A 25,318-nucleotide genomic window follows, 5' to 3' on the forward strand; every position below is an offset into this window, starting at 1 on the left:
CATCTGTGGCCTGTTACAGGCAACGGGAGTCACTGCAGTGACTGCAGGGGGCTTTGAACCCAGCCCTGGAGAAGAGTTAAGCCTTCACTCTTGAGCATTCAGAAAGGCAGAAAAACCTGACAAGCAAAACAATTGCTTTGAAATATTTCTTCACCGACTTCTCATAGAAAGGACTTTGGCTATTGAAACCAGCACAGTATTGGGAAAGAACAAGGCTCTGTTTTCCAGCTCACCAATCAGCTGATGAGTGTTAGCCTTCCAGCTGCTGGGAAATAATCAGCTGATCCCCCAGTCAATAAAAAATTGCTAAGTAGCAAGTATTATGTAGAAATCACAGGTATGTGAAGTTGTATGTGAAGCATGTTGTATGAAGAACTCTGTATGTTTTTGTGTTGCCTTAAGTATTTTGTGTTCTTACACTGTTGTATTTCTTTACCTTATGTTTTTCTTAGTGACTATGTTTGTAAAACAGAGCACTTTAGCCAACTATTATATATACATTACATTAATTTATGCTGATTTTTTTTTTTAAATCTATGTTTCAGCAAGATGAATTTTTAATATGGCTAGCAGTGAATTCTCTTATATACCATTAGGATAATCGTTCACCACCTCTACAATTTTCTGCCTTTCGGCCCTGCAGTTTATTTGTAGCTACTAATTCTAGCTGCTAGTAACACTTGCCTTTAGGTCATTTGTACAACTAATGTCTTGGGGTAATAATAAAAAATAGTCTGATTCCCTTATCAGAAATGTAAAATGTTGATGCTGCTCTACTGTTGCTCACAAGAAATGGAAGAAAATATACAGATAGTTTCTCTCAGTCAGTCACTTAATGGAAACAAATACTCAAAAGAGAGAAGTGCTACATTATGCTGAGGATTTGATTCTTGTCAAGCTACATTTGCTAAATGAAAGCCTGTTAAAGTGAAATGACTGAGGATCTTCCTAACATATGAGGAATGGTTCGATTTTTTTTCCTGTTCACAATCCAAAAAAATAGTTTCTCTGCTTTAAGTTACTCCCTCAGCTTTCAAGCATCAGACAAATCAAATGCAGCCACATAAATCCCCACGCTCATTCTGAAACAAACATCATCACAGAGGGCTGGAGATAATAAATGCAAAACATGCATATTTAGGAATTAGGACACCAGGAACTACTTGCCAGAGGTAAAATGGTCTGCCACAGACAAGAGAGATTTTAACATGAGTTTAAATTACTCACAGAGGCATCCTCAGGCTCCGTCTGATTCTCTGGGCTGTCCAAACTTGTATTCTAGAATGCAAATGAGAATTGTCTCAGCTCATCTTTTTGCTACCAGATTTTTTTTTTTATTTTTTATTATTCTCCCTGGCATTTTTTTACTTTTTTCCCTTCCATTTATTTAAGAAAAAAGTTTGAAAAAGTTAAGTAAGAAATCTCTTAATTCATAAATTTGAACTATAACATTTTTCTTTCCTTCCACAAAGAACCTCCACCAATCTTTTGACCAAGGTATCTTTTTAGTTAGTACAAAGAATACCAGCAGAAGAAGGAACAAGGGGAACAAAAAAGCTAACAAGTAGCTGCTATTCCCCACAAACAGGCTAACAAGTTTCAGAATGGGAAAGTTGTTAAAAAGAACACGCAAGTCAGATGTTTCAGGTCTTAGGCAGTATTTATCTTCTTGGGCTTTTTTATTTGAGGTGAAAAATGTTTTAGAAGATAAAACAAATATAGAATTGCCTGGATTCAGGGAACTTTTTCATCAGTGTTTGCTTTTAGGTGGCTCTCACATGGAACAGCCCATGGAGACAGTTGCCCAAGGCAGTGAAGTGTTGGGGACTGTAAAACAGCCGTTGCTTTCCTGCTTGCTTTGCCTCTACCAGAGCTCTGAAAAACAAACAGGGGCTGCTACTACCACAAATCAGAAATGTTTCAGGATGTTAAAAATGTCGTCTTCTTTGATTGCTGCTGACACCCCCTAGCCCTCAGTTGTGGAGGGATCAGCCTGACCTGAGCACAAAGGCCTTCCCTGGTCTGGGTGCCTGGGCTTTCTCCTTTTCACCTGTTCCTTACCAGAACACACACATTACCCTTTACTCCTTGTCACTGAGGTGACCACCTTTCCACATGTCTAAGATGATTTGGGTTGAGTCTGGTCACACTTCAGGGTTTTTTTTATTTAAGTGCTAGGGACTAGAAGGTGTAGAGTTCTGTGAAGTGCTTACTTACATGTGTTCTCTCTCTTGCAGAGGAATGCATTTTTAAAAAATGTTCTGATGTTACCTGATCAGTAGAAAAATACTGCTTACTTCTGTTTATCTTTAACTTGCCTAAAAGGTTCTGTCCTCTTAGAAGTCCTGCATGAAGTGGAACTGTAAATTTTGATTATAGGATCTCCTCTAAAAGCCACTGCCTGGAAAGCCACTGAGTGCAGAAGCCTTTAGATCAGACAGGCAGTGCCAATAAACTTGAGGTTTTACCAACAGATATGCTGTTCTGCAACCTGATGACAAAAGTCCTAACAGCCCACTGCACAGACTGCCTTTTCCTTCCAAAGGGAGAGGATTAAGGCCATTGGAAGGAGGCAGGTAAAGCAGGGTTTGCAAGGGAATTTCCTGCTGCCAGTACTGGAGCTTGCATGCAGAAGGCCCGTCCCACACCACGCGTGGTGCTCAGCAGGAGCAGCAGACACCTCAGTTAAATCTGCACCATGCAAAGAGGAACATGCTAGTGAAGGAAGAATATCAGCTGGTTCTGGCAGTGTAGACCAAGATCATGGAGAGAGACCAGGGAGCTCACAGGGTCAGGGCTCACATGTGTGTCTCTCCAGAGCCAGGACTTCGTGACCCAATTCAGAGCAGAGGCCAAACGAGGAGACATTTACAACAGCCCAGTGCAGCTCCCAGGGGGGACGGCAGCAGTGGGGCGGGAGGCTGTTAAGGGCATTTATTACCAGTTGGTGCTATTACATCTGCCATCCAGCACAGCCTTTCTAGCTCCCTGTATGGCATTAACAGCCTGGAACAGGAGCAGAAGGATTCCTCCTGACGTTTTTTCCAGCACTCATTTCGTAGAGCTGGGAAGTGGGAATGTGTCAGAGGATGGCTCCTCCTGGGTCCCACCACCCCAGAGCATGGCTTGGCAGACCATCCTTTGGGGGCTTGGGAAGGAAAGAGGAACATGCTGGAGATGTGCAACATTTGCTTTTGTATTTTTATTTTCCCTTCCATATCATGACTCTGTATGTCTCATGGGAGATCCAAGTGATCAGCTCTGGTTGATGATCCCTTTAAAAACAGTTTGCTGTGCTCCTGTGGAAAGCAGACTGTCCTTCAAGTAAAGGCAGCACACACAAAATATGATGTATTTGCTGAAAATGCGCCTTCTCCTCTTTGAAGCTGCCTGTAATTACATATCTAGGGAATAGTTTGATGTTTACATTTTCAAGTATATGTCTGGTTGCATTTAGCATAATATTTTTCATCTTTTCCCTTTCTTGTTGCACTTCTTGTGGTCATAAATTAAATTATGTCACGAAAACACTGAGGATTGAGAGCAAGTCACGGCAGCCCTGAAACAAGAGGCCAACCACCAGTAAGGCACCTCTAGGTGGTGGCCATCTCCCCTGAGCCTTCGGAAGGAGGTGCCAGCTGGCCGTCCCTCACAGTTGCTATTCAGAAGAGACTCTGGCTATTTCCCATGATGTTGGATGCCCAAAGGGATCTGCTGATGAGCCTGACATCATTTCTTGGGGAGAAAGGCTGGCCAGCTGCCACAGCCTCTCCCCCCTGCAGCCAGACCAAATGTCTCCTGCTCAGTAAAGCTGGCTTTTGGCCCCTGGGTTAAGTTCTGCTCTTGGTTACATTCTGAAAACCCTAGCTGGTTTCAAAGGAGGTATTCCAGATTTACACCAGCTTTCCTGTGATCAAAAGCCAAACTGAGGTCCAGAGAATAAAATAAATTCATGCTTTTGGTCTATATTTATAAGGTTCCTTCATAAAGCCTTCAAACAGGATTTATCCTCTGGTTAAAAATACATTTCAGTTGACTTCATCGTTGTCAACTATTGAACAACATCCTAAAAATCACCTTTTGCTACCAACACAGGATTTATTACTTATATATGTGTATATATGTGAATACTACCATGGAAATAATTTAAACTATAAATTTACTTTCTTCTTTTCACAAAATTATTGTGGTTTTACAATTTTTCTTGAACTCATTTATTGATTTCACAAACATTCTTTAAAAATGTCAATAGAGTAATTTATATTCTTTAGGTTGGTAGTTAATTTTCTTCACACCAGCAGACTGATAACACAGTTGCAGACATGAGCTCCAAATAGTGGCCTCCAGAAACTATGCACTGAATCGGTGGAGGCTGTGCTTGTTTCTGCAGGCTAAGTGTCACTCTATGTTAATAACTTTTGGGCAGTACTTGTTTGCATATTTTGGTTTTCAATACTTCGGTTATTAAAATTGCAGAAGAGTAATGATAAGTATAGTTTAAGTCTTCAAATACCTGACATATTCATTATGCATTTTCAAGGTTTTCTGAAAAAAAAATTACTTTTTTTATCAGATGTTTTTATAGATGGTTAGTATGCAAGCTGTTCTGTGCTATAATGGACATCAGCTGTGATTCTGTTTGGGACAGTATTTAGGAATCTTGGGCATTTTAAAAAAGATAACGCTATTGCATGTTAGTAGGTCTGTCTCTTATTAAGGTTGCTTAACATTTTGCTTTGTAAGATCATATTTCACTTTCTTAAAGCACGGAGGAACTTCAACCATGTGAGTTGCATTTTCTGTGCTGTCCCCTTCAAGCTACTATTTTTTAGCTAGAGAAAGTTTCAGAAGGAGCAGTTCAGCAATTTAGAAACATTTAATCTAGCTCAGCAAATAGGTGCCACAAGGGCACAGGAAGAGGCAACAGGGATGGGGAGAAGTGAGAACCAATGGGAAGGAAACTGATTTGGGAGACAGCTACTTGGAAGGGGAAAGACAGCTTGAAGGAGGACGGAAAAGAAATTACACTAACCAGCAAGGTCTGCAGATAGGGGAATGACAGAGATGGGTGAAAACAGGTCTTGAAAAGCGAGCTGATGGAGGTAGAACAGAACTGGGTAAGGAAGCAGAAACTCAGGAAGAAAATTTCCGGAGGAACAGACCAAACCTTGGAAGTGGTTTCCAGGGCAACTTTCTTTATTACCTTCTCATGGGTTGTGATGGGGCCTGTAGTTCCCTTGATCTTCCTTATCAAAGAGAAAAGTGATGTTTGCTTTCTTCCAGTCTTCAGGAAACTGATCACCCCAGCCTTTCAAAGATAAAGGACAGTGGCCTTGCGATGATATCAGCCAGCTCCCTTGGCACTTGCGGGTACAGCCTGTCAGGTCGCATGGGCTTGTGTATGTCCAGTTTGTTTAAATGCTCCCTAACCTGATACTCTTCCACCAAGGGTTCCTCTTCCCTGCTCCATACTTTCCCAGGAAATGTGTCTCAGGAATATGGGATTCCCAAAGGCCAATCTTACCAGTAAAGACTGAGGCAAAGAGGGCATTGAGTACAGCAGGTTTTTCCTGTGTCCTTTGCCACTGGGATCCTGGCCATATTCAAGAGTCAGCTCACATTTTCCCTGGTCCTCCTTTTCCTGCTGAGGTACTTGTGGAAGCATTTCTCATTGCCCTTCATGACCCTCCTCGGATTCAACTCTTGGTGGGCTTTGGCATTCCAAGGCCCATGCCTGCAAACTTGGCCAGTGCCTCTGTTTTCCTCCTGGGTCACCTGTCTCTGCTCCCGTGTCTTGTATGCATTCCCTTTACATCTAAGCTTAGTCAGGAGCTCCTTGTTCATCCATGCAGGCTTCCTGCTGACTTTCCTTGATTTCCTGCTCATCAAGGCAGACCATTCTTGGGCTTGGAGGAGGTGATCTTTGACAATGAGACAGGAGCTGCAGGAAAAGAAAACATGTCCTGAATGTTAAATGCTGCCTCACATTATAGCTCTGCATCTGTCAAAGGTTTCCTGTCCTCCTGTCATTAACTGAGGCACTTAAAGCAAATTTTTCATAACTACTCATTTCTTATTTTATAGCTGTCTGTCCTGAGCTTACATCCTGATTGACAGAAATGCTGAGCACTATTTATTGCAACTGAGATGAATAATGATTTGTAATTTGGACATAAAAATCCTTATTGTTCTAAACACCATGCTCAGAACACCTCAGAACTGCACCTCCAAGTGAGGAGATACTTTTGACCTTCATCTCTCTGTGCTTCAATTAAATGCCATCCCTTATCTCGCAAGAGTTTGTGAAGTTAAATTAATTAGTCATTGTGAAGCCCTTAGAGACAGTAGTGATAAATGAGACAGAAAAGTCTGTGAGGGAACTATTTCTCTTCTGAGATGGTTTGAACAGTGAGAAACAAATAAGGCCGGTGCCACACACTGCATAAGAAGTGTATCGGGAGGTGCTGGGCAGCTTTTTGGGAGAGCTGTCTGCCCTTGGCACGGTAAGAGGCAAGGCTCCTGCAGAAAAGGACACCGCCTAGAGAATAGGAACATGGGTACAACTGAAAAATACAAGTGCTGCTACATGGACAATTTTAAATGTTGGCATTTACAAATTTTAAACTCATGATTTTGGTAATTTTGAAGTGTTTCTACGTGTAGTTATAACAGTGTATTTGATACTTTACCACAGCAAAGAGGCAGTGACATCAAAAGGTTTCAGTGTTTGTCATGGTATTTCAATCTGCCTTTAGTTTGGGATATTTTTACTACTATGCCTTCATTACTAACACTCAAAAGTTTTTTGATGAGTGAAACTACAAGAGTTTCTCTCTCTGGTAGCACTAGAAATAGACACATTAGAAATAGCACGTTTCTCAGACACAATACTGAAGGGGGTATACACCTAATTATCAGTGTTTGACCATTCTATTTCTGAAGTGAAATACATATCTTAAAGGGTCTCTAATCGCACATTTCATTCAGAGCCTACACTGTGTGCATATCTTGATGACTGAGAAAAAACAGGTAGTGAAAGATGTCCATAATGCAAGGAAAAATATACTTTGTTAATATAGTGGAAAATATTTCCTATAGAATTATGGTACTGTAACCACTGCAGCTTTCCCAGATATTTTCTTACATCCCTCTTCACAGGTTTAGTCTAAGCTAGAAATTTAAAACATGAACACGTTCCCCTGATATATTTCAAAAAATCAGATTCTTTAGTGCCAGTTTTTAAGTTCTGACCACATTAAGTTCTATTCTGTCTAAAATACGGGACATGCACTTCTAATCCAACACCCGCCGTTCAGACAGCAAAGTGAGAAACTTCTTTCTAATTGCTTCAGTTTTAGAATGAATAAATTTCAAATCCAAGCGTACAAACCATTCAATTAAAATTTCACTGTGGTCAATACCCAGTTGTAACCATGGAGTTGACATGCTTTTACAGCAAGGCGAGACTGCAACAAAGGGGTTGAATTGGTGACTGCATGCTGCACAGCCTTCTGTATTTCAGAAGTCCACCCAAACCCCCTTTCATCTCTGATGCTCTCCTAGGTTGTTCCGCAACCTAACCTCTCTGCAAGTTAGAAACCTGCTTCTACTTTAGCTGTGGCCAGTTTACAAACAGCCATTTTTCTGTGCTGTCTCTCTTCCTCTGTACTATTTACTTTGCAGATACGTTTTCCAAGAGCAATCACATCTCCTCTCAGCCTTCTTTTGTTGAGCTAAATGAGCTAAACTGTTAAACTGCCTAACACAAAATGGACTTTTTGTGCCCGTTCTCTTGGGAATGCCCTCTCTACATTTCCTGCATTTTGAACTCAACATTTCAATAAGGCTGGCCAGAACAGTAGTCTAGAGAAAGCCTGTCGAATACTTCCCCTGGTGGCACTACTATTTCCCTGTGTCCAGCTGAAAACCACTTCATATGCACTCGAAACCCTGTATAACCTAGCAGAAGGCATGTTCTCCACAGGTGTGGCACATGAAGCTTTACAGATATCTTAAATCTAACATGCCTGCATCTTTTTCTTCTGCTACTGCAGCATAGAAGAGTAAACTGGGAGCAAAATTGTTGGGAGCAAAACCAATATGCACTGAAACTCAGAACCGGACCTAAGCTCTTCCCTTCAGAGTCACAGCAACTCATGCTTTATTGCAAAAAAAGTGTACACAAACATATAAACTACAGGACTAGTAGGAGTAAGAGGAATTATGTAATATTTAAAATTCCTCTTACAGTTTGTGATTACTGCCTAGTTACACTGAGAGCAAATTGTAGCAATGAGCTTCCAAAAAGCTGGTCCCATTTCTGCTGAGTGCATTGGCGGGGTGATGGCTGGTCTAGCCTAGCCTGTCCCCCCAGACATTGCCACTTAGCTCTCTGACAGCAGCCCTGGGGGGAGACTTGTGTGAGAGGCTGTGCGAGGCTGCAAGAAGCTCTCTGTATGAGGCTGCATGAGTAACTGCATCCTTTCTGTGCTGCCCTGCAATCACCATCACAGGAAGTTTACACTTCTCTTTCATGTCATTTATCCACTGAAAATGATTTCTCACAATTGTGACAACTGTCAATTTTCACACAATTAAAGAGGACTTGATCTAGTGAAAAAAATGAACGTTTGCACTTGCGCTCGTTCCTGCCCACCCCCCTCCCAAGAAACAAATATTTGATTGGACTAGATTCTTTATGATGGCACAAAGGGAAGGAAAATGAGGTACTCAGAGGCATCTGTAGCCTACACCTTCAACTTTTAATGTGACAGGATCAAAAATATTTTCTTTTAATACAATAAGTATCTGGTTGACATGTCAGTATTTTGCAGTCTGTGAGATATTGCTAAAAATGTAAGCAGGCATGGAGGTCTCAAGAGGAGTCTGTATATATGGCATGTTCCGGTTGATGACAGAAATAAATCTTTTACATACAATGGCAAAGGCAGAATTGTTCAGCCTACACAGACACAATGAAAAGCAGGATGATCCTAGGTGAAAAGATATTTTTAAGCCTGTACTACTGTTCAGGACTATGCAATCACCTACTTGGCTTAGGAAACCTGGAGGTACAGAGAAGAGAAGACCAAAGAAAGGGATGAGGTCTTCACAGCTTTCTAGTTCATTAAAGGTAGCGAAATATTGTCTGAAAAGGCCCTATAAGTAAGAGGGCTAGAGAACAGTGACTTTACTGAAACATGAAAAACATGACTGTTTCTTGGAGAGAGAAAGACTGTTTCTTTTAGAGAGACACAGAGGAAAAAAAAATTCTTTTGTGTGGGCCTTAAGCATTTTTTTTGAATATTTACAATTACTTTTATTCTTGATAAAAACTACATGTTCTGTGGACACAGTTAGGTCCCAGTGCTGTCTGTGTGAAAGACGTCTAAGCGTTCTTATGTCTTCTATGCAACCTCCCTCCTCTTGCAAAAACATTTTGCCACTGCCAATGGGTTTCATACAACTGAAATCTCAACTGTACCTACAATGTGTACAACAACATATTTCATTTCTGCTCTCTTTCCAAATCTTCCTTTCCTACTTTTTAGCACCCAGTCCATTCTTTCCATCAGGTACGGACTTACCAGAGCAGCATGTACCCTGCTGTGTCATGTCACAGGGAAGCAGCTAGGAGCTGGTCCAGCTGCTTGTTCCGCTGGGGCTGCATCCTGCTCTGTCATTAATTATTCAGGGCTTCAAGAACATACCCCCTTTAACTGCAGCATTAAATGTTATCATATTCTGAACAAAACTGCATTTAAAAAAACAAAAAAACAAAAAACAAAACAAAACCAAACACACTAAAATTAACATTCTCTCTTAAATGTGCTAGAAATTTCACTACCATGAACTTCTTATAATTTGCAATCTCTTATTACTAACACATACTTACACTGGGCTGAGGAATAAAAATGGAAGTGAAAAAAAGAGAAAAATGAACTGTAGCATCTTATCTTCGGATTGTGTGATAAGCTACAGGGGTAGCAACCCAAACCTGCCTGTGATTCTCCCAGCCTGCACAAGAGAAGACGGCTGGCACAGCAAAGGAAATCCGAACAGGGTGGGTTCAACGTGACCACGTCCCCTCGCACCTGAGGCTTTGCAGCTTCACGGCAGCACAACATTCACACACCTTTCGTGGGGGCAACCACGGTTTCACAAGGCGGATGGATGGTTGTAGCTTTGCCTAAAGCAAGCCTGTTTCTTCTCTGAAGTCAGCTAAAAGCTAGATCAGGAAACTCCCCAAAATGGTTCACTGGTGGGCGGGAAAACCGACATTAGCATTGAGTTAGGGGCCTTGGATGAAACAAGCTGCCACCAGAGGTTAGGAAGGCCTGGAAGCTTTGATGTAGCTGGAGCCCGGCTCCTTTGTTTTCTGTTTGTAAAAAGCTCCCCTGCGGAGTTTTTGTTTGGGTTGTTAAAATCTGTTTAACTCAAAGAGCTGACAATAAGCACTTGGGAGCAAAACCCTCTCTTTGAAAGTCTTTTTGCTGTTCAACTGCGTTGGCCAGCCCTGCCAATTTATAGCTCTGTTAGCTCTCGCTGCTCCAAAGGCTGCTTAAGCAAACAATTAAGCTTTGCTGATCACTCTGGGCACCGGAGTGGCAAAATATGCACTTTCTCTACAGCCTAGAACACACTTGGAACAAAAACATTTTCTCCCTTACTGTTCCCTGTGTCACGGTATTAGGCAGCTCAAGGTTTCAGCTTTTAGTAGTCAAGGGCAAGCCACCCTCAGCAAGGGCTTCATTTCGGATGTACCGGGGCCCTGCACGAAGAGCAGAGTGAACATTAAAGGAGGGTGTCGTTTTTCACTCACTGTTCCTTGGTAAGGCCATCTCCGTCCAACGCCTGACACAGTCAGTTTGGATCACTGATCAAGGTCAATACACGCTGCCCCCACACGAACAAATTTGATAGGTATTACTCAGTATTTCCAAAATAAACTACTGTGGCTTCTGTCTCCTGCTCGCTGCTTTGCCTGCCTCTTTCTTTTGCCAGGACCTAAATAAGGGGAAAAGCTAGTGGCTCACCACTTTGTGCATTCAATCCTGAAGCAGGAGAAAGGTCTAAATGCAGTCCGGCAACCCGAGGAGATTTATCTGATAAAGCTGGTCCTCACACCCAGGTGACCTGTGTGGTGTGATGCCTCCTTGTCATCCAACCTGATTTTGTATGGGAAAATATCTGTAGAAGAAAGGGAGCTGAACTTGGACAAGTTTTTTGATCAGCTCTAAATGTAATGTTTAGCAAATTCCACCTCTGCTGGATTTCAGACTGCTTTTTCTTCCAGCCTGAGAGACGCAGACTGCCATCTCTCCCGACAGGTCCGGCGGCCTCTCCTCCAAACCCTTCCCCGCTCCAATTCACTCAGGTTGCTGTGGCTAGAATACTGATGGACACAGCATAAGGACAGAGCATCTCCTCCTTGTTTTGGTACCAGAACTACAGTTTTTCCTTTAAAAACAGGAACAGAAAGAAGAGAATGAACTTCTGTTCTGTAATTCTCTCTGTAAATGAGCAAAAGGGCCTCTTAAGTTTGTCCCTGTGCTCAAGCTCCCTTGCAGGTCTGTAAGCACAGCTAACAGCTTTCACTCTCCTGACAGTTAAAGAAGTTATTCGTACTGCAGAAGACATCGGGTGAAAAATCACTATATAGCAGTTGTTTGAGAAAAAAGGAAGGAATTTTGCTTAATACAATTATTTTATCCTGCTTTTATCTACCAAAAATGGCAGCACTTTTTAGAACATTTGGAGAAGGCAGGAGGTGTTTTGTGGGAAGTAGTAATGAAAAATTCATGAAGGATTAAAAATAGTTGGATTTTTTGGGTTTAATTCAGAATCTCTTTTTATTTCCCCTTAGTTTCCTTCCCTATTTATATTGAATATAAACAAAGAACTTGTTCTAAAATAGTTAGATGAATGGGAATGAACTAGAGTGAAAGAAGTCCAATAATTTCTAAAGTAGGTGGTTAAATTCTAGACCCGGTACCGATACCTAAGTAACGAAGTGGTACGATTTGTTTAGATATTCAGGCCACCCACAGACATCCACAGTTGCAAGGAATTTGTATGAGCTACCTAAGAATCTGCCCATTTTCCTTTTTGGTGGCCTGAGACGCTACGGTTGCCTTGAGCTTTAGCTGAGCCTTTTGCTGAGCCTGCACTCCCCTTTGACACTCCTTGAAGATAGTGTTCCTATAACACGGGGCTGTGGAGACTATGGGGAGATGCATAGAGAGAATGCAAGAACAGATATAACTGCTGGGATCCAGAGTTATTTTGCAGCATGTTATCTGGAAGATTCTTCAGCTGTAGCCCAGTAGGTGATGCTAAGACGAGCACTTAAGGTGCAGTTCTCCAGCAGGGCACCCTGTCACACTTCTACATGATTCCTTCCAGTTTACCCGGGCATTCCAGGCTTTCAAAAGACCTTGCAGAAACGCGGTAGCAAGAGAACAGAGAAATCACTGCCACTCCTTCGAGCCCCGACAAGAAGGATGCCAATCTGTTTGGAGTCAGGTTCACACGATGCCAGAGTCCAGGGGAGAGGAGGATGTCTGAGGGGGAGCTTCCCAAGTGCTGCTCCTCCAGCCTTCTGCAGCTGCTCCTTTGTCATGCCTGGCATGGTTTGGTCCCCCAAGAGCTGAGCAAATGTGCCATCTTTTTTCCAACTTTCTTCTATTGCAAGCAAGTTGTATCTGGTCACAGTGACTCAAACAAAAACTAGGTATTTGGTATTTTCATATAAAGTGAAATCAAAAGAAAACATTCTGCTCCTACCTTCAGTTACTATTTTGCTGGTAACGTGTTCAAGGCTCTTTACACATCACTAAAAAAGAAGAACCCTGACTTTGGATACTCATTCAACCTCTAGATTTCAGAAAGGTTTCAGGGTTAATATTATTTTTGCTTGTTTTCTTTTTCTCACTATAAATACGATGAGCAGAAGGATGTTGCCATGGCGACACTTTATAATGTACTTAAAGGCACTTGTTACAGTTATGTACCACAGTCATCTTCGTTTATGTCTGAATTACAAAGATATGTGAAAAATCACCATGGAAAGGTACAGAGTGTATTACCTTTCACAGATGTTTACAATTCTTATTTAGTGTACAGGTGACAAATGTTTTGGCAGCCACTATATTATTTGGAAACCTATACTTTTACTACCAGGAGGGGGGAAAGTAGTTTACCAAAATCAATACCCGGTCCACCTGAAGTGTCATCGTTACCTGAAGCCCAGCTTTGTAGTACGCTGAATTAAAGATTACAAATGAAAATATCACAGAACTCTGGCAGTCCAAGTTAGCCGTTGCTACACTATGTGCTTGAGGACTTTCTGGGGTAGGCCAGTGTGAAATTCAGCAGTTTTGCTTTGTGCGCTCTTTGCCTTTCCAAATGCAGAGTTCTTCATGAATTTTGGAAGTACAGAGTCCTAGAGCCTTCTCTCAGGATGGCTACAGCCTGGAGGCCAGCGCTGCATGTTAGCTAAGTTTGTGCTGCTCTGAAAACAGCAGGTCTGGAGCTGCTGAGGTGTTACCGTGCTCTGCCTCCTGTCCATCTGACTTTCTTCCTGACATCTGGAAGCTTCCCTGCAGGCTGCATGCCCAGGCACTGCTGGTGGCTTCTCTGTCCTCCTGGCACGCTCAAGCATGCAAATACCCAGCAAGCTCTGATTTGCCTTGAGTCTGAGCTTGGAGTCTCGCTGGGTGCAGAGCTTGCAAGTCTGACAAATTCTGGGGCTCATCCTGAGCAGACAACATGGGCTAGGGTGGGGAATTTCTCCAAGAACTTTTAGGTATGTAAGTCTCTGGCACACCTGTAGGATGTCCATACTGCTGGTTTGTCTGGGATGGAGCTGAAGGGCTTCCACTAGACAGGCTAAACTTTAATTAACATCTAATGTTTTAAGTGGATTCAGTAAGGCTTCCTCACTAGCCCCAAAAGGAAATATAAACCATCCTGAGCTTATCACTAGCTAAAGTAAAGCTCTGTACCATTCTGAATCCAGATGGGAAAGAGGAACCAAAGGCCAAAATAGTATTTTCAGGGCTGGATGCAGTTACAGTCTGAAGAGGGCTGTGCAAATTGCTTTCTTGTTAGGTGATTGGTAGTGTGCAACAACCAGAGTGAATTAATTCCCTGAAATAAGTGCTTGTCTTGAGGTTATGGACTCTGTTATGCATCCACATGAGCTGGTGCAACTGTAAAAGGCGGCACTCCTTGCAGGGGCTACCAAGCTCTAGCAGGCCTGTGGGGATTTATACAGAATTTATGTGGATGCTGTAGGGTGGCCTTCTGTATCAAACAAACACCAGGTGTGTATACACAACCACACAGACATATATATATTTAGTCGCAATATATTGTTATCTACTTTATGACATACCACATTGTACATGTATTTCTGGAATTTACTCAGGTTTCAGGAGGTTATGTAGACTTTTGAAACCAGCATGTACAAAAGTAAACGCTGCACTACTGCTTTAAAAAAGCAAAAAGGGTACTAAACTAACTTTCAATACCAAGCTAAAACCCTGGTGCTTTTCTGATAACTTTCATAAGGTTGCCTGGTCTGTATGCTGTATTTTAGAGTTCTGAAACAGTTCAAAAAAAACAGTTAAAAAAAAAACAACAACAACAAAAAAAAAACACTGGTTACAAACATTTTCAGTACTTCTGAATCATTTAGTTCAAAAGCAGGTACTCAGTTAATGACTGTATGGGATATACCTCCTGTGAAGGTAAAACCTAAACACTAATTAATGTTAATAAGTGGTGTTTAATAGTAAGGTTAAATATCCTCCACAGGATTACAAGCGGGTGTAAATATTCCCGAATGCCTGCGATCAAATGTGGCTCCAGCCCAAAAGCAACAGGGATTCCACTGTTACTGCAGCTCACCGACATGAGCCAAAAATGTGCTCCAAGTTAACAGCTGATAAGAACAAAACTCTGATTTTAGTAGTAGGGATTGTTTTACTTCTATATGGTGACTCGGTACAGATACAGTAAAGTCATCAAATGTGAGTGTAACCACCCATATGACAGCTACTCCTAGAGCTACATCTGCAAGGGGACGGAGCTCTGCTGGGACCATTCACTGGTACCCCCAAACAAGTCCTTAGGTCTTGGTAAAGCTTAGGTTTCTACTTAGTGTTTAGCATTTGTAACCAGGATAATTCCAAAATATTTCTACAACCATGCACTATAGTCTTTGATCTTCTGCTGGAATCAATGAGAAAACTTTTGTGGACCAAGTCATAAGAGCTCAAGGCATAGGATCAAGTCCTGAAAGATCAGTTCAGCTTCTACTACCAGATTGTAATCATGCTGCAGACTGAGCATTTAGTAACAGTCTTTATCTGACATAGCTGAGAAAGCCACATGTACCCAAAAAACAGACAAAAATCCTATTCCTTTTCAGAATATATGCATATATCATTAAGAAACCCCAAATATATTTTGAAATGTTGTCAGAACATCCACAGCTTCAGACAGAGCCTTTATCATCTCTCTTTTTAGTGACAATAGCAGAATGGCAATCATTTTCATGTAGCATGGGAAAGACGTTTTATCTATAGCAGACGTGTATAATAATTGTTTGTTAAAAAACTTGCACGCGATCCCAATAAACTATTTTGAACATTTAGTATCAAAGTTAGCACTGTGATCTTTGAGAAACAAAGGAGTTTCATGTCAAACCTTGACTAAGGTCATGAGTACTATCTGGTGACATGCAGAGAGACCACAATAGAAAGAATGGTAAGAGCCCTTCCCCAAAGGCCCCAATTCACCCCAATCCACTCTAATTTTGATCCACCACACACACACACACAAAAAAAAAAAAAAAAAAAGGAAAGATTAAGGAAACATCATGGCTTATAGCTGTGCATGGGACTTGTTGAGTAATATTTTCAGGTCCAAACACCTTTTAGCCCTTTCTGATTATTCACAGCCTATGTTTGGTCTGAATAGATGCATTTAGTTACATAGTGCTATAGCTAAAACGATAGGAAACTGGATCACGTGTTTTGAAAGCAACAGGAAAATACTTTTAAAATGCCACCTGAACACACAAATGCTGACTAGCAAGGAGAAGCAAATCCAAATAAATTAAAAAAAAGGAAAGAGGAAAAGACAAAGTGACAACGATGGTCATGCAGAGGAAAACCATGCTCAGTAGGGGAGGAAGTTTTCAAACATTCAGAAGTTTGTATTTCCTTAGGAAACAACTATAACAGCTCATTCCTAGCTACGCTAAGCTGCATTTGAAGTATTAAACTAAGGCCACTTCGGAGTTAGAATAGAAACAGTGAAAGGTGTGAGCTGACGTATTTTATGACCTTGAGTCTCATGAACAGTTGCACTCATTTTTCTCAGAGTTGTAAAATAAGTCACTGTTGAACGGGACCCCTCCGTACAGCACCAGAGCTGGGCAGGCTGAGCAGTCTGAGGGAGGCTCAGTTCCACCACCGTTCAAGCCCATGTGGCGCCGTGGCAGTGCCGAGCTCGCCAGGTGCCTGGTGCCGGTGGCAGTGCACACACCGCTCGCCAGCGCTTGCAGGCGGCCCACGGCTCTGCATGACGTGAAGGTGCCAAGCAGCCTTTTACTCTCATTTACAAATCACCTTCAAATTATGCCCTCCGAGTTCTGACTGCTGAAACCACTGAGGTACAGTCAAATTGAATTACGGGTTAGGATTTAAGCAGGCTGTAATTTTAGTCTTCCATTTCCAAGTTCCTACATAATCCCCCTAACACGCCCTTGACAGCACGCCTTTATCAAACTGAGCGCGGGGCCAGCCCCCGGGAAGAGGAAGGCCCAGGAAGGAGCTGTGTCTGCCCCGGGCCCTGCCCTCAGCCAGGGCTGTGAAACCCTGCCCTGCCCCACGGGAAGGTCTCCGTTTCCCCTGTCATGGAACAACAGTACCTATACGAGAACGTGATGACCAAGAATAGTCTTGTGGAAATCACAAGAGCAAAATGGAATATAAATATGTTCTGCACTGCAAAATGCGAATTGTATTTTAAGGTCACTCTCCTGTTGTTTAAAAACAAATAACCCCTTAAAGGAGGCAGTTGAAATAAGCGCGTACACACAGGCATTCAAACACAGGTAGGAATAGACACAAAAGAGAAACAGACTATAAATAAAGAAATAAACCACTCAACCTCATGCTAACTTTTTTCAATTGCTTATACTGAATTGAAAGCACAAGATACAGCATATTCTACGCAAGTATTCAGTGTATGCTATCTACTCCTGCTGTGACGCACACACTATTTTTGCACTCCTAAGTTGTACACATATGCACCACACACGTGCCCTATTTTTATCCCGTCGTACAAGTAAAGGAAAAGATCATCACAAAGCCATTTCCTTCACATAGCAAAGACAAAACTATTATGTCCACGGCTATCCATCTTGTGCAGAAAAGGCGATGCTATTCAGCGCTGCCTTTTCTTGTCTTTGCTTTAGCTTTTTTTTTTTACGCCATGTTTTAGCAATTTTCAAGTGTTTTTGCAAGTGGAAAAACTGCACGCGTTTTTTGGCTGGGGCTCCATCCATCCAGCGCGTTGCAGCGCGTTGCCAGGGCTACGCCATGTGTGGTTGCCTTGGGGACGGCGGCGCTGCACTGGCTCCCGCTCCGGCTGCTGGTGCCGCCAAGGGCAGGCGATGCGCCCGGTTCTCCAGCGCCCGGCCGTGGGAGGGTGCAAGAAGTTGAGCTGCAATGGAAATGGGCTCTCCTGGAACCAGCCATGTGCCTGCAGAGTCATTTTGCAGGAGCAGAGGAGTTGGGACTGCGGGGAGACGGGAGGCACAAGGAGGCGAACGGACTGACAGGGCTGTGAGGGCTCAGGACTGGTGCAGGTTTCTGCATCGCAAGCCCTTCCCGTTTCTGTCACATCGATTGAAATAAGTAGTACAAAGGGATGCTGCTACCCGAACTGGGGAAGTGAGCAAAAACCATCTTGAAAAGCATATTGAAAAGCAGTAGTACGAGCGTGTAGGCTGCATCGTAGCAACCCTTTGAAACAAAAAGGCTGTGGCACATCGTCTGCCACTTGTCATGCAGGAATTAATCTGCAAGGCAGCGGGGCTTTCTCTGAGATTACCTCCCAGAAGTACACCAGGCAGTTCTGCTCAGTGCACTAAGTATTTGGTAGCTTCAAGAAACTTCATCTTGCCAAACAGCTGCGCAGAGAGTCACAAGATTCTTGCCTTGCCCCAAGGTTTCTCTTCTCTGTGAGCAGTTCCTTTCCTTCCACTAACTTTTAGTGGATACTAAACTGTAGCTGGATGGCAAAATCTTGCGGAAGACATTACAAAACTAACTGCAATGAGCCTTCGAAATGGCTCGGGACTCCTAATTGCTCTGACAATACTTCTTCTGGTATTAGGATAAGTAATAACAACAGATTGGAAATGCTTCTGAGCAGAGCAAGGAAAGAAATAACTGCTCCAAAAGAAACAGATAATGAATGCTGCACTAATAGCGGGTGTCTCAGCTGCCTCTTCTGGTGAAAAAAAATGTTATTATACAATTTCTTCTTCTTACTCAAACAGACTGATTCCAATAAGAATTTGCATTGGCTGACAGTAATCAATATTTATGTCTCCAACCTCCTTTACAGATGCCTCAGAGTATGCTGGGTAGATAATTTAACTCTTCCTGAGAGCTAAAAAAAATTCCATGAAATCACTGGAAGTCATTAGCAAATCCGCATTTTGCCAGCCTTCCAGCAAGCCCCACTAAGCCCAGCCTGAGTACTGGCATAGCTGCACGCTGTTGGAGAGGCATTAAAGTATTTATTGATTTTTTAATCCTTGCAAACACCTTCCCCAGTGGAATTTCTGGAATCTTCATCCTAATTTTGTCATTTCCTCTTTGAATACAAACTGTTCGCTAGATGGTTTCCAAAAGACACAGAAAAGACTGTCCCTGTTTGAGGAGCTGCTAACTGAAGGACAGATCGTTTCATCTGTGTTAGGGAAATCAACACTAGACAGTTTATAAACAAACTGAGTTTAATGTAATCCAATATAAAATAAGAGTCAAATTAATTTCCTATCATTAGAAAGCTCAGCACTACCATTGTATCTGTGTTTCTAAAGTTGGAGCTTTGTCCTTTTTATATCTCGTATTTTGGCTCTGACAAGACCGTATCGTTCTCAGAGCAATACTGCAGATGTCCTTTGTGCAACGTGACCCAGTCTCAAACTCTTGCATTGCCTTTGGCAATCAACAGTGAAATAAATATATACACATGACTCAGTATTGTAACTGTGACTAGTGTGCTAACCTCACTCATTCTTTCTGTCTGTCTATCGTAGTTATTTCTAGGGCACCACACTATCTGAATGCTAAAAATTGTCCTTGCCAGGAGCCGAACCCACACATGCTTGGTTTCTGAAGAAGTAGTGTAATTTCTAGCACGAGAAAACCACTTCCGATTAGGGAGGAGTGCATTTCTCTAACCGAAGGGCTGACCTGCATGGTAGCCCCCAACGTGAAGTGGGCTCAACCCAAAATTTGGTCGCAGTCTTAAAATTCTTATAGCTGATCAGGATTTTTCATTTTTTTCCTCCCACCCCCACAATTCATTTTTCCATTTTAGTATCAGAGATGGCAGCCAAAATACCATGAAGTACATATTTCTGGTAGGACTAAAACCAAGCAATACAGAAAATCTGAGGAATAGTGGGCTGCAACCCATACCCTCTAAATTATATAACATTCCACGTAACGGGGTCCTTTTCTTGACCTGTTTGAGATCCCCAGTTGAGTATTTCTTAGCCAATTTAATATTTAAAATACGCTCAGAATGCCAAGCTGCATTCTCCTTGAGTATAGCAGATACAGGAAAATAAAACACATACCATGCCTAGCAATAAAAATAATTGGTAATTTATACACAATATTCCCTTAACTTCAGATATGTTCCTATTTTGCAGGTAATGGAAACAGGAATGGAAACTGGGCAGAGGCTTGCGCTGTTATAATTTTAGTATGCTCTAAAAACAGTTATGTATATGTCATTACAGAGCAAAATGACTTGGCTTCACAGACCTTGTCTTCACTCAAAAATGACTTTTTACTGCAGGATTAATATATTAAAGTTTTTATGTGTTAAAACGTTACTGCAGAAGGGACACTTGTAGCAGGGGAGCAGCTATTTGTTTTACAGCAGAAATGATGTGCGCTTTGGGCATTTTCCTGATGGGTTCACTTGTTATCTGTTCTGTAGCAAAGGCACATCTTTTCCAGTGTATGCAAAAGTAAATGCTGTCCTAATTTGCACATCTAGCAATCATTAAGGAGGAAATTTTGTGCAAATAAACTGGCATTTTATATATCCAATGTGGTAATTAATGTCACCGCTACATATGCAGTGTGATTATTTTAAAAATAAAGACACTTGTTCGAAGTCATATCAAAGGAAAGCTAGTGGTTTTGTTTACAATTATAACCACCAAACAACTTTAAATACCCAGGTGGGCTGTAGGTATGGGCTCTTGCTCTAGACAACAGAGGGAGATGGAGTCCTTGAAGCTTGGTTTTGGAACAGGACTGTTGTTTGGAACAATATGCTACAGGTCTAAAATGATGGCTTTGAAACCACCCCAAATTTTAACCTATGTTGCATGCATGTCTCGTTTTTTTAACCTTCCTCATAAAGTTTAGCTGGCATTGTTACCGTGAAATGACAGAAAAAAAAAAAGCTTCATGGAACCACAGCTAATATGTCGTGATATATTTTTGAGAGTGATTAGGACAATTTTTAGTTAATAATGCATAGAAGTATAGTTTATGGAAACAAAATCCAATTTTAGGGCTAATAAGCAGGCAGATGCGAATACAAGAGGAAACAAGGAGCTCTTCTATATGCATCACAATATATTGCCTGATGATGATCTGAACTTTGGTACAAACTGACTTTCCTGGATAATGAGGAATGCGATCTTTGCATCAAATCCCTACCCTACCGCACTGCGCCCATACACTGACGCGGTACCTGTGTGCAGCACACAGCTCAAGGAGCCTGTCCACAGCCCTAGTTCATCAGTTTACTGGTTGCTCTTTTCTAAACCTTGCATATGATATGGTGTTACTTGAGTGGCTTTTCTGTAGGTCCAGAATTAGCACAAATGTAATTTAACTCTTTTTTAAAATTTTCTACCTCTTTAAGTTGCTTTCTTTTTTTAAAAAAAAATTACTTACAATCAAACCCATAAAAAAATATTTTCCAATAATGCTGAAAAAATTGAAATTAGAAAGAGTAACTGAAATTAAAATTGAGGTTGTCAGTCAGAAGTTAATGGGGTGAGCCTTCGAAAGGCTCACGTGGGCCTGAGCTCATGCTGGGCCACCCTTGAGGCGCCAACCCCAGCTGGCAGGACGGAAGGGACTGAGAGGGATAACAGCAGTACATGCTGGTGTCACTCACTCTGACAGTCAAATCCATCAGATGTGCTCATAAAGGTTTGAATGCTTATCAAGGAAATAAAATAAACAAATGTCATCATTATATTGAATACCATGTTAAACAACTCTAAGCCCTCTGATCACAAGAATGGAACTAACTCCTTTGTACTTTTGAAATATTGTAAAATACTAAGCTGAATTTTACTTTGCTGTGCTTAATAATGGAAAATATATGGATTTTAAAATATGTAGCATTTTTGATACATGCATACACCAAGATTACCAGGACACTACAGGAGAAGCAGCTAAGGTACATCAGTTATGATCCCACATGGGTCTTTAGGCAAAGCTACTGCTCAGATGTGGTTGCTCATGAAAATACTCGTTAGAAATATTCCATTTCTATATGAAATAGAAAATAGAAATATTCCATTTCTAACAAGGCTGCATAGACAGTAAAATGAAAATCAACATGAAACAATTACAGCATTAAAAAATATATACATTATGCACCAGGTCCCATTCTCTTAACCATGGTTATAAAGCAATCTGTAAAATAATGAGTAGCAAAGTAGCCAATATTTTTTTCAGCAGGGAAGCAATTGCTCCATGTGGCTCTGAGTGCCTTTCAGCACTTCTACTCCATATATTTAAAAATTCTTTTTTTAAAAACTGTGCAGCTTCCTCTGTTCTTCAGCAATGGAGACTGCATGATGAGTACAATCATTGCTGATGGAACAATCTCAGCTATTACTTTAGCTATTACTTCAAAAATAGAAATTTGCCAATATTATTCCCTACTTGCATGCCCATTACAGGAATGCAAAGAAGAAAGTCATTTGACTTTCTAGAATTATATTGTCAATTTGCTTAAATCCAGTATAAATGTTGCAGACATTTTAATTTTAAATTTTTTAGTTACTGACAACCTTAAATTTGAAACAACATGAGGTGGAGTGAAGGGAAGATAAAAGGGTGAGATGGTCAGAGAGTGGTAGAAATGAAGATAACTTGATTCAAGTATTATTGGAAGAGAAAATAGAAATCAAACAAAATTGCTAAGATGCTTTCAGAGTTGAACACATACAGAGAACAATTAGCAACAGCCACCTTAATTTGTTACTACATTACTTCAGATAACATTTTAATGCCAATTATGTCACTCTAAAAGCAATAGATTTTCTTCAGAGGACCCACAGTCTCCAGTCAATAGTTATTTCAGTTGACATTAGGCTGATTTATTTACAACGAATGACATAACAAAGGGAAAAAAAAACACAACCAAACCCCGAGAAATCCAAACTAAATCAACCTCCCACTGCCCAAAGACCAGCTCTGGCAATAGACAGACTCTTGCACAAGGTAGGCAGAAGTGGATGGAGCCAAGCAGGGCTGCTGCAAGGGCACATTGGGGCAGGACTTCAGAATGCAGCAGAGGTCTGCAGCCCATAAGACAGATGCAGCAGGCTGCTGTGACGTGGGGAGAAAACTAAGCCCTGCTTTGTATCACCTGCACGACTGGCACTCCCCTCCAGCAGACAGACTGGTAGCAATAGAGCATGCTGGCTTTTCACCTCTGCAGCCTCCTGGACTGAAACGGGTGAGTGTCGTGCAGTCCCTCGCCTGTTGGAGAGGAGAAACCCAACAGAGAGCTCTGCCCCAGTGCCTCACAAATAGGTTCATGTTCCTCAGTGTTTGAATGGGAAGACAAAGTGTTCTGGTGAAATGATACGATTCACATGGCAGGTTTTGAAACAACAGCAACAAGTGTGTAAGAATGAGGGACTTAACAGAAAAAAGTGTTTGGAGGTTCTGATGCCAGCAGACGTTTGACTGAACACATCCCCAAATTTCCCAATGCCATGAGCCCAGAAGTGGCAGCCCCAGCACTTCTGGACAGCATCCCTTGTAACTTTTGCACTCCAACACTGAAATCTTCAGTTGGGACAGGAGAAGGGAAGAAGTTATTTGTTGTACTTCTATTAACAATCACTGCATGTGGCTTCCACAACCCTTGTAGCTCATTCTTCCACACAGATGACAGAGCAGAGGAGTACTAAGATCAGCAACTTCTTACCTCCCCTTTGAATGATTAGAGTCTATTTAACAAAAATAAATAAAGAAAAGCAACACTTTTTAGGAATGAAAAATTATTTTCAAAAGAAACTGTTTTTAAAAGCAGCAAAAATTTTCTGGCCACACATCCAGTGCTCACACACCGGGTTAAATGAGCCCATTACAAGGAGCTGGCTGCAGTTGGTACGCACAGTACCTAAGGGTTGCCACAAAGGAAGAAAGCAGCTGCCAGAGCTCTCTCGAGGTCAGCAGAGGGCTGTATGGGGGGAACGTGGGTAGCAGTCAGGTTGCTGGAAGCTGGGGAGCAGCTCCACCGTGATCACCAGGCAAGGCAAAGACTCAAAAGACTGGGGGATAAAACTTTAGAGGGGTCAGGAGAGTATAGGCTGGGTACTGTGGGAGGAAAATGTGTGTGGCGAATGGAAGGAAAAAGAATTTAAAGTAAGAAACATCAACAGTCAGATTCCTCGGCTGCAGTCCTAGTGAAAACAGCACGGGAGGATTTGCCTGCGGTGAGGCTCAGGCCCTGTACTGCTGCCAGCCCATGCGCGGCATCCCCTCATGTGTGGACGTTTTCAGGTTGTTTTCCTCCCAACAGCAATGTCGCAGTTCTTCCCCCAAATGTACACTCTCCAAAAATAAGCACAAACCCAATGGTTTTGAATTGATTATGATTCCATTAGGAAACAGCACTATCTGCAAGTCTTTCATAATTTAAAGGCAAATCAATTCTAAGTATATTAATACTTTTAACACTTCCAAATTCTGAGTTAAATGCCGTACAAATTACAAAATCCTCATTTAATTATTTTAATAAATCTTGTTTACAGATGACTGTGAAAATCAGTGAAAACTAATTCACTTTGACTGTTCTGTCTGCAGTGCTGACAAAAATAGAACAAATTTCTTTTTACTATGGCCTGGAAAGTGGAGAAAAAAAGCTTTAATTGAATATCATCACAATATGCTAGCAGCACATGTTATTTTCCCACTATTATAACTTGATATTTTTAAGTTTGAGGAAGGAATTACTTTTACGGGAAAGGGTTTTTTTTTTTTGTTCCATTTGTTATGGAAAACAAATACTGAATACAATCTTGGTAACATATTTTATTTTAGCTTTAAAGATTTGTGTTTTAAACACTGTTATCTGTCTTACAGTATCAATATCCAAGACACTTATTGCACTAGTTCATCTGTTGTAATCGTTTGTTAATGGTTAGTGATCGAAATACAGGAAGATCTAGCCCAATACGATTAAAACATACAGCAACCCGCTGGGCCATGTAAACCAGTTACATTTTTTGAACTTCCCTCTCTTGTCCCAATTAACAAAAAGATGGATGCGCCAAAGTGCATAAGAAACGCAGCACCTGATCATGAGTTAATAACACTCAGAAATCAACAAGTTCCCTAATTTTCCATTTTTATGTTGTCCTTATTCCTAACTGTCAACACGCTCCTGGAAGAACAATTCATTTCTATGCTCTCAGTAAATAAGCATGCCAGAGAGAACGCTTATTCCTTTTGGTTTTTGTTACTGAGCCTGAACCTTTGGGCGAGGTTTTCTGCCCTTGTAGGGTCTGAGCTGGAGCCACCATGCTCTCAAGGAGGCTTCCACTGACTGTGGGAACACAGAGTAACCATTAATCCTGAGAGCAATGCAGTCTAAGGACTACTTTCCACTTGCACTCATTACTGTTTCTCCCTCTGGAACCCAGTTTAGCTGAAACATGCTGCACATGGGATGATACAGAGATGTAATAAGAAAAATGCTTGACTATATGTACCTTTCTAAATTG

General features: G+C 41.6%; 2 protein-coding genes across 5 annotated transcripts in view; one reads left to right on the forward strand and one right to left on the reverse strand.

The window, feature by feature from the left end:
• The window catches only part of CPPED1 (calcineurin like phosphoesterase domain containing 1), a 143,176-nt gene extending 137,243 nt beyond the window's left edge, over positions 1-5,933 (reverse strand). The window contains exons 1-2 of one of the 3 annotated variants that reach the window (XM_066977522.1): positions 5,204-5,921; positions 1,228-1,278 (exon numbers count right to left, since the gene is read on the reverse strand). In XM_066977522.1, coding sequence (XP_066833623.1) covers positions 1,228-1,278; positions 5,204-5,211 — 59 coding nt within the window. In that variant the 5' untranslated portion in view covers positions 5,212-5,921. Of the gene's footprint in view, positions 1-1,227; positions 1,279-5,203 lie in introns of all 3 variants that reach the window. The other 2 variants (XM_066977519.1, XM_066977521.1) reach the window with 2 other exon arrangements.
• SHISA9 (shisa family member 9) overlaps positions 1-25,318 on the forward strand; it is a 177,816-nt gene that overhangs the window by 52,876 nt on the left and 99,622 nt on the right. The gene's annotated exons all lie outside the window — the stretch shown is intronic.

This window comes from Anser cygnoides, chromosome 15 (genome assembly GCF_040182565.1).
Source record: "Anser cygnoides isolate HZ-2024a breed goose chromosome 15, Taihu_goose_T2T_genome, whole genome shotgun sequence".
NCBI classification, from domain to species: domain Eukaryota; kingdom Metazoa; phylum Chordata; class Aves; order Anseriformes; family Anatidae; genus Anser; species Anser cygnoides.